At 44.1% G+C, this 12,806-nt stretch overlaps 1 protein-coding gene across 2 annotated transcripts in view; it reads left to right on the top strand.

The window, feature by feature from the left end:
• The first annotated feature begins 244 nt into the window (after positions 1 to 244).
• CUBN (cubilin) overlaps positions 245 to 12,806 on the top strand; it is a 260,102-nt gene continuing 247,540 nt past the window's right edge. For both annotated transcript variants that reach the window (XM_084860471.1, XM_084860472.1), the window contains exons 1-5: positions 245 to 392; positions 547 to 676; positions 5,446 to 5,538; positions 11,717 to 11,755; positions 12,115 to 12,216. In XM_084860471.1, coding sequence (XP_084716597.1) covers positions 274 to 392; positions 547 to 676; positions 5,446 to 5,538; positions 11,717 to 11,755; positions 12,115 to 12,216 — 483 coding nt within the window. In that variant the 5' untranslated portion in view covers positions 245 to 273. The remainder of the gene's footprint in view (positions 393 to 546; positions 677 to 5,445; positions 5,539 to 11,716; positions 11,756 to 12,114; positions 12,217 to 12,806) is intronic.

Here is a 12,806-nt window from a genome sequence, read left to right as displayed (position 1 = left end):
AGAACTTCTTCACTACAGCTGGCACCATGGGGCAGGTGCAAGACAAGGGAAACCAAACTGTAGTTCCCGGGGGGCCATACAGTCTTGTGCATGCATGTCCCTGGGTCTTCTAACTAAGTGAAGGGACAGAGGGAAAACCGCTGACTAAGCACCTCTGTGAATATGCAAATACTTCTTCAAGAGCAAAGTACACCTGACACTGGGTTAATCCTTGAAGATAATGCAGATTTCAGTTTAACTCACTGCACAGTCCAAGAGGACTGGAAGTGAGCAATGTGGCATTCAGCTTCCCTTGCTTGCACTTTGGTGACATTATTGATTATTTCTGGATTAAACTATGGATCTGATCTGGCTGAGAAAAGCAGACAGAAAAGAGATCTCCATCAAGAACAGTAAGTATCATTCTTGGTGTCTTATTTGCAGCTAGACTTTGTAAGACTGGAGCTGAAAAACCTGACATAATAAGTGATATAATAGATGAAGCAGCATTGAAGTCTTTGGAAAGTTTGTCACCATGTGCCCACCTTCTGCCTTTTGACACCCCAGGCCTCGCATGTCCTCTGAAAGGGGCCATTTAGTCTTCCACACCGGATCAGCCAAAAATATTGAATTCAGAACTGGATCCCAGGGCAGAGTAAAAGTGAATGAAGAAGACCTTGCTGACACCTTTAGCCAGGTAGTGCTTTTGATTTTGTGATTACTTTCTTACTGATGGTTATCTGAACTGGATTCTTGAAGTGGGCCATACTGGCTGGGAATGATGGGAGTTGCAATCCAACACATCTGGAGGGCACTATATTGGGGGAGATTGGTATATTTACAAAGTACAAGAGGACAGGTCTCTATGACAAGAAGCTTACAGTCTCTCATTTGACTGAGAGGAAACAACAGAGAAGGTGATGGAGGGTTGCTCCCAAAGGTCCAGTACACAATAGCCTCCAATGTCACCATGATTTCAGGCAGCAAATGTATTTTGCTGCACTGAAAGTATTGATGGGACAGGAATCTGTCATGAGTTAGACAGGGCTCATGGACACGCCTCTCTGTGGTGTGACTGCAAAAGTAATTGGGCAATGAGAAAAACAGGTTGTTGCATGAGGGCATTTTTGGGGTCATGGTAGTCAGGTGTTATACCCAAACAGGGTACAGGAACACACCTAAGAGGCACAGGTCATCATGTGTTGGTGCTGCCCCAATGGCTTCATGTATTCCAGTCCGGCTTTCCCTGTGTTGAGCAGAGAGATCTGCAGGGGGCTTCTACTCATGCTTGGCTTGAATGTGAACAGAAGCTTCCATATGGCTAGGAGCTCTGCTTTATCAGGATTCCCAATTGTGCAAGTGAACACGTGTGGAAGCCCCTTGCAAACCTCCCCACTCAACATGGGGAGGTCAGAGATGTTGGGCCCAGGACTGGGGTGCACACCTCCATTCCCCTTATGTATGTTACCATACCCTATTCAGGCACAACATCTGAATAGGGCTAAAATTGCTATGGAAACAAGACAGGCCATTTGTGCTTCCATAGGTCTTTAGCCTGCACCTGCCCCCCTGCATGGCATCCCTGTTTTTGCTTTCTCGTAGAACCATGTCTTACAAGAAAAATCGAGTACAATAACTGCATAGCACTTTGAAAAGTTGCTGCCTCTGGCTGCAACAGCCATGTGAGGATCAAGCTGAAGCCACAAGGAGAGGAGGCAGTGAAGGAGGACAAGAGGGTGGTGATTCCAGATATTTGCCCCACTGCCCTCCTTGGAGTTTGTACAAGATCAATGTGGAGAGCTCCAGTTGTCTCAGTCCAACCCCCGAACAAGGAGCTGGCCCTATGGTCCTGCCTTAGTTTTACGTATATATGGAACTGCATAACTACCAGTGGTGGGAGAAAGGGAGTCCACGCTCCTCAAGGTTTATGGGGAGGGAAGCTAATGGAGGAGAGGAGCCCCACCTTTCATTCTGCCTAAGTTCCTACACAGGACAGGACAAAACAACAACAACCCTGAACCCTTAAGAACATAAGAACGTAAGAAGAGCCATGCTGCATCAGACCAAGGGCCCATCTAGTCTAGTATTCTGTTCACACAGTGACCAACTAGCTGTTGACCGAGAACCCACAAGCAGGACACAAGTGCGATAGCACCCCCCCTCATGTTCCCCAGCAACTGGTGTACATAGGTTTACTGCCTCTGATATAGGAGGTAGCACATAGCCATCAGGACTAGTAGCCATTGAGAGCCTTCTCCTCCAGGAATTTGTCCAAGCCCCTTTTCAAGCCATCCAACTTAGTGGCCATCACCATGTCTTGTGGAGCAAATTCTATAGTTTAACTATGTGCTCTGTGAATGAGTACTTCCTTGTATCTGTCCTGAATCTCCCACCAAGTAGCTTCGTGGCATGATGCAGGGTTCTAGCATTATGAGAGGGGGAGAAAAATGTCTCCCTATCCACATTCCCTACACCATGCATAATTTTGTACACCTGTATCATGTCTCCTCTTACTCGCCATCTTTCCAAGCTAAACAATCCCAGCTGTTGTAACCTTCCCTCATAGGGGACATGTTCCAGCCCCTTGATAATTTTAGTTGCCCTCCTCTGCACTTTTTCCAGCTCTACAATATCTTTTTTTAGGAACCCTTCTGTTCCTGGCTCCAACTTGCAAGATCACAAGGCCACTAAAGTGAGAAGACGGCAGAGGGAGCGTGCAATGCCAGGGGATATATCCCACCCAAAAATAAAATAAAGTCCACCGTTTCTGAAAAGTTGCTTCACTGCAAATGCAAACAGTGTTATAATACTTCTGAGTTAGTGGGTTCAAAGCTCTTTAAAACACACGTTCAGGTCTGCCTGTTTCCAGTGTGTCCTGATCTACTCCCAACCAGTCTAAAGTATCAACAAGGGTTTGATGTTCGTTTCCCCTCTCCCCGACTGCACTTGATAACTGCTGTCTATCAGAGATGGATATCTGAGTGTGATTGATTACAGGACCATAAATGTGCGAGTTTATGTAAAGATCAAAAGATTAATATTTTATTGTCTATAATTATGCACTATCTGATTGAACTTTATAAGAACAGCTTCATATTGTAGAAGAGATGCCAGAAGAGATGCTATGTCAGCAAGATCATAAATACATCCTGTACCACCTTTCCATGTAACGTTTTTTGTGCAATGAATGCACATTTGTTACTCATTTCTTGAATCTTATGGCTTCCCTTGAGGCTGCACCTCTGTTGTGGGGCTATCCAGTGGTTCACCACTCACAGTACAATAATTTGTATCTTCTCTGAGACAACGCATCCCCTGGAGCTGTGACTGCCTTATGGTATTTGTACAAGTTTCCCAGGTATATACTGAACATTGTGTGAGACTGGCAGTGGCAGCACAACTCATTCACGAGGGTCATTTGGTAACATCTACCTTCAGCTGTGCACAGGTAGTGCTGGACTAGTCATTCATCCCTGCTTGTTCAAAAATATTGGCGATGAGCAAGGCTACCATTTCATCCACATTTAATTTAAACCACTCACCCTTCCTGCTAGTATTATTCACCCCCCCTCCCCCTCTTTGGTCAGAGGGAAAGGCAAGCAAGCAAGCAGGTAGCAAGGTCAAGGAGGATGAGCAGCAGCAGCAGCAGGGGTCTCTTGGTGGTGCCCCCCTTGCAGGAATATGGGCCTTGGCAGGTGCCCAACTATGCTGACCCCTGGTGCTGGCCCTGGAGCTTTTAATCAGGGAAGGCAGAGGGCCTTCACTGCACAGGTATACAAATTATGTGAAAATCGAAACCGTTGCTATGTTTTATTCATGTCCTAGACACAAACAGATGCTCACATGGAACTATGCAATAAGACCCAAAGAACTTTTTTTTAAGGATCCATGAAGCTGTGGAGTCCCTAAGGAACCCCACGAAGGCCAAGTTCCATGACATTGCTACCACAGGATGTAGTGATGTCCTCCAATTTGGAGGGCTTTACAAGCGGGTTGGACAAATTCCTGGAGGAGAAGGCTATCGATGGCTACTAGTCCTGATGGTTATGTGCTACCTCCAGTACCAGAGTGAGTGAGCCTATGTACACCAGTTGCTGTGGAACATGGGTAGGAGGGTGTTGTGGAACTCATGTCCTGCTTGTGGGTTCCTGGTCAACAGCTGGTTGGCCACTGTGTGAACAGAATGATGGACTAGATGGACCCTTGGTTTGATCCAGCATGGCTCTTACGTTCTTATGACAGAGCAAAAGGTGAGGCAGCTGCTCATTTATATAATTTCTTTACACCCTTGCTAAGTCCATGCTAAGTTAATACCCTTGGATCTGCCCTCCCCAGCCCCACCCACAGTCACTATTGGTGGGGCACACAACTTCCTCCACACATTGAAAGGATACATGATGGGTCCATGGCGGCTTGCCCTGCTCCCACCCCACCCCCACCATCCACACATTTGGCCAGTATGTGAAGAAGTTCTACAGGCATAGCAGTGTATGCACAGAGAGCTCCTCCACACATGGGGGGGTCTGATTGGCCCCATGACCCCCCTCAGATATTCTTTCAACATTCTTTCAACATGTGGGGTGGTTGTCTGAACCTTTACCTAATGACATGATGGGTGGACGGCAGCAGGGCTGTCCCTCTATGGCAGGGGGGCAGAACCTCTTTTGGCCAGAGGGCCAAATTCCATTTTGGAGAAGCTCTTGGGGGCCATGTTTCATGGGCAAGGAAAAAGGAAAAAGGGGCAGGACCCACAAGACAAGAAATGCCAGCGTATTTGTATCTTAAAACTCTCACTGCCTGTAACTAAGCTTTAGGAGAAGCATTTCACCTTTTCAGCATTGGGAAGAACTGCACAAAATCTGGGAACCCACCAAAGGATCATCGGTTGGGGGAAAGGTAAAGTGGTATGGCCATCTGGGGAACTTTGGAGGACCAGATTTGGGCCTCAGGGCCTGAGGTTCTACACCCTTGCTCTAGAGCAAGCCATTTTCTCCTTAACCCCATGCATTATCTGAGGACAGGACATTGTGCTATTGGTACTGGAGCATTGCTTGTAGAAGCTGATCCAAAGGAATACATGCATTTGGAAAATCCCTTCTACCATAGAAAGGCTGTTACAGATGAACAGCTTGACATGACATTGGTTTCATGTCCTTTACAGCAACAATATTCTCCGTGGGGGCTGGGGGCTCCTATTTCAGTAGTGCAATAAATCTGCTCTGGGTTTCAGTCAGGACTCAGTATGGGTTCAGAACCTTGGATGGCTCCTTTAGAGTTCTGACTGGTTCTGACTGAAACCCAGAGCAGATTCACTGCCCCACTGAAATAGGGGCCACCAGCCCCCACTCAGTGTTCTGTAATAATGATCACTCTTCTTATCTGTTTCTTAAACATCTCTGGTAAACAACCATGCTTATTCTCTGTACTTTAGGTAGGCTAGAACTGTCCTTTTCTTTAAAAATTTAGATCCAAAAGAATAAAGATGAGATTCTAGAACTAAAAAGAACCACTAGCGTCCCTCAAAATGTTTCCAGTCAGATCACCCAGCTTCATTCCAAGGTAAGTCTTAAATTCCTGTTATATTGTAAACAATTATCTTTTCCATCCCCTGCTATTTAAAAAGAATTGCTTGTCTTTGATGTGAGAAACAAGTCTGATGTCCTGGTTGAGAATCCTGCACTTTAAACCCCATGAACAGAAGCCCATGGGGGGGGGGGTGTGTGTTAAAAAAACATATTTATTTGATCTATAAACAGAGGCATATTAATTCCACTGGGTACTGGACCAAATCTCATTTCTGTGTATTTTCTCCAACTAGTACAATCACCAGAGTTTAATTTTGAATGTTTTCTTTTTTAAAAAAGCAAGCAAACAAACACTCAAGGTCCTCTAATAAAGAGCTCTCAGAGCTGGTTCAACACCAAAAATTCAGTTTCCATGATCATTACTAACCACACATTTCAGCGCTAAGTGTTTTTCCCTGGTGAATCACAAGCTCTAACTAGATATGTCTCGCAGTCCAACATGCAGATTCAGATTTGTGACATATTTTATTCACATTGTGCATAATTCTAGCTACATGAAGCTCTTGTAGGGCTCACTGATTTTAATGGGGGGGGGGTTATTAAATATGTGCTTAACTTTCTCCTGCTGGAATCAATGAGCTTTACAGTGCCTTCCTTTGGTCTGAATTGTGCTTGTTTTCATCAGCAAGGTCAGCCCTGCAGGGTGAAGTGACCTGTTTCAGGTGGTACCGTGGGAGTGGGGACGACAATACATAATGGTAGGAATTGGTGCAGTGGTTGTATCTGGGCAAGACTTTGGGGCAGAGATCAAGAGCCCCACTTAGCCGAATAAGGAAGAGAGGCCCCAAACAGAGCAGGGGTGGCTTACCACATTTTGAAGTAAGCAAAGTAACACCAGTGGGAGAGTGGTAAATGCTAAAATTATAAATTAGTACTTATTTATAAAATAAAATAAGTTACATTATAAAAGGGAACAGAATATTGTTGCTGGGAAACTTTATTTATTTATTTAAAGTATTTCTTGTCCGCCTTTTAGGGCAGAAGCCCTCCCAAGGCAGCTTACAGCAATAAAATACATAAGAACAGTTAAAATAAAAGCAATGAAAACATAAACACAATCACATAGCAACAAAAACAACAATAAAGGCCAACAATAAAACCAGCAGCAATAACAGCAATGACAGCAGTCATATCAAGAGAAGGCCACGGTAAAATAATATGCTTTCAAGGTCTTCTTAAAAGCCTGCAGTGACGGAGCATGGTGGAAACTTCGTTTCCTCCCAGCTACTGTGAGGATTGCAGTGAAGCTCAGACAAAACAGAGAATTCTGGTAGGGGGGTGGCAGATGATGTCAGCATCCCTGCTAATCAAACTGTGCTGGTGCGGCATCCCTGCAAGCCCGGGATCCACTACACCACTGAGAAATACACATCACCATCTCAGAAGGGGGACACTTGTAAGACCGTGAAGACCAGAGTCTAAAATTACATAACTGCACCAGTGGAACGGCACAACAGAACTTGGGAAAGTGTTGGCCCTGGACTAGGGATGTATAAGAAATGTGTTTCAATTTGTTTTTGACCAGAATTTACCCAGTTTGCACCTTCCAGAACAGAACTCAGACTTGAACATCATCTATCCACGCATTTCCTAGCTTGCAATGCGATTTTGCGGAACAAAAAGGATCATTAAAAAAATGCATACTTTAGAAAAATTTGCACAAATACATTTTAGGAGAAAAATGGGAGGAAAATGCATACATTTAAAAAATGCAGTCCACTGATTTGGGGAAATGCACAGAGAAATACACATTAATTTTTGTTCATAATGAAAAAGCAGAGCTCATAATCTGATACAGAAACAAGTTGGAACTTTCTTCAAGGTGGAATTTGAAGGGTCCTCAATGAATTCAAGTTTGCTGATTTGCGTATCCCTACCCTAGACTAGTTGGGAGTGGGGTGGGGGGTGAGGGCTGAATGCACCATTTGGCCTCTGCTTTAGGCAGCAAAATATCTTGGGCCAGCACTGTTCATTAGGAGTAAAATCCAAGTAGAGTAGATCCATTGCAATGAATGGGACTCAAGTTAGTCATGACTAGCTTAAATCTCCTTAATTTCAGTGGGTTCTACCCTAAGTATGACTTATGTTGGATTTTACCCCAGGAGTCTAGGGCAAAAATTAATGATAGATAATGCAGGAATTCTGTGGTAAAGCAATCAACTTAACCATTGTGTCGAGTTATCACTGTAAACTGAGGGCTTTCTTACTTTTCTGGAACCCATTTAAGTGTGCCAGAAATCTTGCTGGATGACTTACAGACCCTGGAATATAGAATGCTGTATATGCTTATTAATTCTTATATCAGTAGCATCTCTAATTTTAAGGATTCACCTCACTTTGGGCCGGCCCTACCATTAGGTAGAATAAGACGGCCACCTCAGGAGAATGCTGGATAGTGAAGAGTGGTGGTGAAGTGTGGAAGGACAGGGCTGTCTGTGCCGCACAGCCTGCTCTGCACCTCCTAAGCGAGCCTACCATCTTCAGGTGCAGCGGAGGACACTCTCCCATTGACAGTGTTGAAATCAGCTTCAGTTGCCAGTCTGGTCAGCTTCTGTATGTGGAACAGGGGTGGACATATTGTCTTTTATCTCCATCAGCAAAATGTCTTGGTAGGGATGTCAGAGAAATCCGCAACGAAACCAAGTGAGTTCAGATTTTCATGAAAATCCATTCCATGGATCCACAGCGGACTGGCTTTTCCCCTGCCAGGCAGATTCAGCGGACTTGCAGACTGGTTGTCTAACCTTCAGGAATTTTGTGCAAATTTTGTCATAGAAAAATACGCAAAAAAGTTTAAAGGCTGAAAATGCATATTTTCCCCATAGGCTACAGTGTGAAAATATGCAAGGGGCGATTTGCGCATTTTGTGGGGATTTGCACATTTTTGCACATGTGAATTTGTGCAAATTCAGAAACGTTTTAAAAATCCAATTCTGCCAATGGGCAGATGACAGAACAAAAGGTACCTGACACCCTGCGAAACACAGGTGGACCGGATTTTACGCTATCTGCACATCCCTGTGTGTTGGGCTGCCCCTAATCTTGCTACTCAGTATGTTTGCTTTGCTGCATCATAATTATTCTTGGATTAATAATTTGCTTTATTATTAAAATAATAAATAATAAAGAGCTTTCATACTGTTTTCCTAGGAATCAATGCACATGTCAGTTTTCTTTCTTCTTTAAGCAACTTTAATTGTTTTGTGAGAGTCAGCATCTGTAGTCAACTTAAATTGTATTTTTTTGGGAAAACATTATGTAAATTTAAAAAATCTTCAGAAATATAAAAATATAAAATGTGTAGCTTATAAAATGCATAGTTTAATCCTTAACATCTGAACCTCTGGCATTGATGGTAGAACTAGAAATGTATAATATTAAATTAGATCGTTGGATCTTGCTAGGCTTGTAATCAAAAGCATTTGACTGTCAATAAACTGTCAATGGTCTATTAATTCTTGACAGCAATCTGCCTTGGGAAAATATTTCATAGACTAAGAGCTTATTCAGAGGCAAATTTAAGAGTTTGCCAGTCTGACCAGATACATTGTATACTATGTGAAATCTACACAAACAAGACCCAGTGAAGAAAAGTCAGGTTTCTTTTACCAGCCACTAATTTAGGACACACTCACTGGAAAAGACCCTGATGCTGGGAAAGATTGAAGGCAAAAGGAGGAGGGGATGGCAGAGGATGAGATGGCTAGATAGCATCACCGATGCAATGAATATGGACTTGAGCACACTCTGGGAGATAGTGCAGGACAGGAAGGCCTGGCGTGCTATGGTCCATGGGGTCACGAAGAGTCGGACACGACTTAACGACTGAAAAACAACAACAATTTAGGACACGTGCCATAGCTAGAACAATGGGGTGTCATATTGGAAATCTAGGAATGGGATCATGAAAAAAGCAAATACAGATAATAATTTTATGTTCCCCTGCATCTTGTCCATTTTGAAACAGGGCTGAAGTATCCAAAGCAATTTGTGTGAATCAGCTTTTACAATAAATCCTTCTTGCCCACTCTCCCCACCCCAGTTTAATCTAATTCTTCTGAACAGTTATTGTAGGCTCACAAGGCCTTTTGGATATTATGGAAAGATTGCAGATCAACAAGCTGCTTGAACTGTAATGCTTTGCACTGAAACTGATATACTCCTGATAGAGATTTTTTTAAAAATTGCTGCTCCGGCAAATAAGTACTTAAGAAGGAGAATATTAATCACAGTTTGCCTAAAGCATGAGCCAAGGGTTATATCTGGATGCCAAGGATATTGTGTTGGGGGACTGATGGTACAAACCTACACACCAGAGGAGGGGAACCCTTTTTTTTGCCCAAAGGGCTGCATTGGCACCCCAGAAGCATGTTGGGTCCGCATGCTAACAGTGGGCAGGGCCACTGCTATTCTCTCTCTCTCTCTCTCTCTCTCTCTCTCTTGTACACCCACCATTGATACACAGACACACAATTCAAACATATGCCTCTCTCTGGATAAAGGGACTTCCCATTCCTCTGTGCAGAGAGTAAACAGAGTGATCTACCTCTGGAGGAAGAGACAGGGTCTCTTCCTCCATGGTCAGATCACTCTCCTTCCTCTTTGCACTGAATTAGGGGCTGCCCTTTTCCCCCATCAGTTTAGAAGAGAAAGAAACAGAAGTGCAGAAAGATCTTTGAGATGTCACCTTGTGGAACAGTGTACTCTACCTGTAGAGGAAGAGACCTGGTCCACTCATATCTGGATATGACTTGAGTGTTTTGAAAGTGCTTCATTATTTCTGCCTTGCACGTGGCCTAGAAATAATTAAATAAAATAAGGGCACAATCCTATCTAGATAGGTGGCCGCCTCCGAACTCGGAGGCGACTGCCTATCCAAAGCAAGGCAGGAGAAACAGGGGCGAGTAGTGCCCTCCGCACCTCTCCTGCCCTGCTTTTTCTGCTAGACAGCCGTTTTCAGCTCTTTAGCCGGGGGGGGGGGGGCGAATGGAGAGGAGGCTGCTGTACGACACATAGGATGTGTCATACAGGCAGATCCGCTCTCCCAGCCCCAGAACGCCCCCAGCCCCGCCCTTTTTCAGCTGCTCCGCACTCCTCTTCTGAGCATGGAGCATAGGGCTTCTCCACGATGCCTGTGAGGCAGCGTGGATGTGGGGGAGGTCCGTTTTCTGGGAAACAGCGTATCCTACGGCCATCTAGCCACTGTCTAGCGGCCATAGGATTGCTCCCTCCAACATTTATTTATTTACTTAATCTGCATCCCGCTTTTCCGCCAAAAAATAGAGCTCAAGGTGGTGAACAATAAAATCCAGATTAAAAACAAAATCTTGATTAAACCATAACATAAAAACACATAAATTTAAATTACAATTAAAAGCACAACAGTAAAAGAAATAAACAGCACCAACCCATTCAACCCCCCTACAACAATAGTCCAGCTTACATTCCAAAGGCCTGCCTGAATAAAAACGTATTTTCCTGCCAGTGGAAGGACAGCAGAGAGGTAACCAACCTAACCTCCCTTGGGAGGGATTTCCAGCACCTGGGGGCAGTCACTGAAAAGGCCATCTCTCATGTCTCCACCATGTGTCTCTGGTGGTAGTGGTATCAAGAGAAGGGCCTCCCATGAAGATCTAAAAACCTGGGCAGCTTCGTATGGGAGAAGGCAGCCCTTCATAGGTTAACCATCATAGGTCGGAAAAGGTGATACTTCCCCAGCTCAGGGGATGGGAAAGTTGTATGGTGTGAAAATCAGTGGCTTGGAAAAGAAACAGAAGTACAGAGATCTTTGAGTTTACTGACAGCATCTTAAGGTACAGGGCTTCTGTAGGGATCTGATGTGGGGCGGTAAATCTGCTGTCTTGTAGGTGCTGTTTCACTGCCACATGCTCTGCTTGCGTATTTGTACATAAAGCAAATCTTACAAAGATGTCATAAATCTCCAGTGTGCTGTCATCAAAAGGAAATAAGCCTGCAGTTGTCTTGCTCCTGGAATTTCTCACCACTCATGGCAGGGGCAAACACACAATGATACTGAAAATATTTTCTGTTTGACAGTCCATTCTTCCTTCTTAGTCTGTGCAATGTGCTTAAAGACATATGATGCATATCTGCCATTCCAATTCCTAAATGTTTGTCTATTTCTGTTGCAGATAGTGAATATTGAAGGCAGACTTCAAAGCCTTGAGCAGGTGAATAATTTTATGGAACAAGGCAAAACATTATGCATTTTAAATCACACAGATCTTGTGCAGGAAGACAAAATGCATTCAGTCGTGGGCTATGCATGAATTGTGTCTTCAGAAAGAAGGTGATGATGATGGGTTGAAGATAGTGCAGATAAAATTAAATATTTATTCCTTTTGAGAAATATGGTTTCTATTGATAGAGCAATAGAACTTCCATCGCACACTCCTAGGTTTATTCTCCGAGTTGCTGTTACCTAGCACCCAAATAAATCCAAGTCCTTAACATAACTTTGAAGGTTACTGAAGAAAGCCCATGGCAATGCTAACAGAATGGGTTTATTTTTGCCTTTGTTTTAATCCAGACCTTCTTGAGAAAAGCCTGTAACAGCAATCCCTGCCAGAATTCTGGAACCTGCATCAATTTGCTAGATGCTTTCTTTTGTCTGTGCCCCAACAACTGGCAGGTAACGTAGCCATTTAGCATCATTCAATGTATGCAATATCTAAAGTGCAATCTCAACTAGCACTTCTGTCTAGAAAGGAGAAGATCCTGGCACCATGGCTTATACCAGCGGAATCAATGCATCTTTCAAAATAACCAATTTAGAGCTTATCTATGTATGCAACAGAAGAATGTGGTACAAGAGATATGCTGCATCAGGGGTGGCCCTATCATTAGGCAGAGTGAGGCTACTGCCTCAAGTGGTCAGTGTTGGGTGGGGGACAGACAGTGGTGGTGAGATATTGGAGGGCAGAGCTATTTGCACTACATGGCCCGCACTGTGCCCCTAAGCTAGCAGCTGCCCTCAGGTGTAATGGAGGAAACTGTCTTGTCACTAGGGTTGAAGTAAGATTCAACTGCCAGTCTAGTCAGCTTCTGTACATGGAAGGGGGTGCCATCTTGTCCTTCACCTCAGGCAGCAAAATATCTTGGCCATCTGCACCATGTATTTTCAGCTATACTACTGTAGCTACACTTAAGAGTGTAGGGGAACACACGTTTGTGAACTAGCAAATTACCATGTCAAGGAGAAGGAACGGTCTGGCCATCTCC

The sequence above is a fragment of the Heloderma suspectum genome, chromosome 5 (genome assembly GCF_057233095.1).
Source record: "Heloderma suspectum isolate Gila_16-S chromosome 5, 16-S_ref, whole genome shotgun sequence".
NCBI lineage: Eukaryota > Metazoa > Chordata > Lepidosauria > Squamata > Helodermatidae > Heloderma > Heloderma suspectum.
Note: the sequence above shows the minus strand (reverse complement) of the source record. Positions and strands in the feature narration are given on the sequence as shown.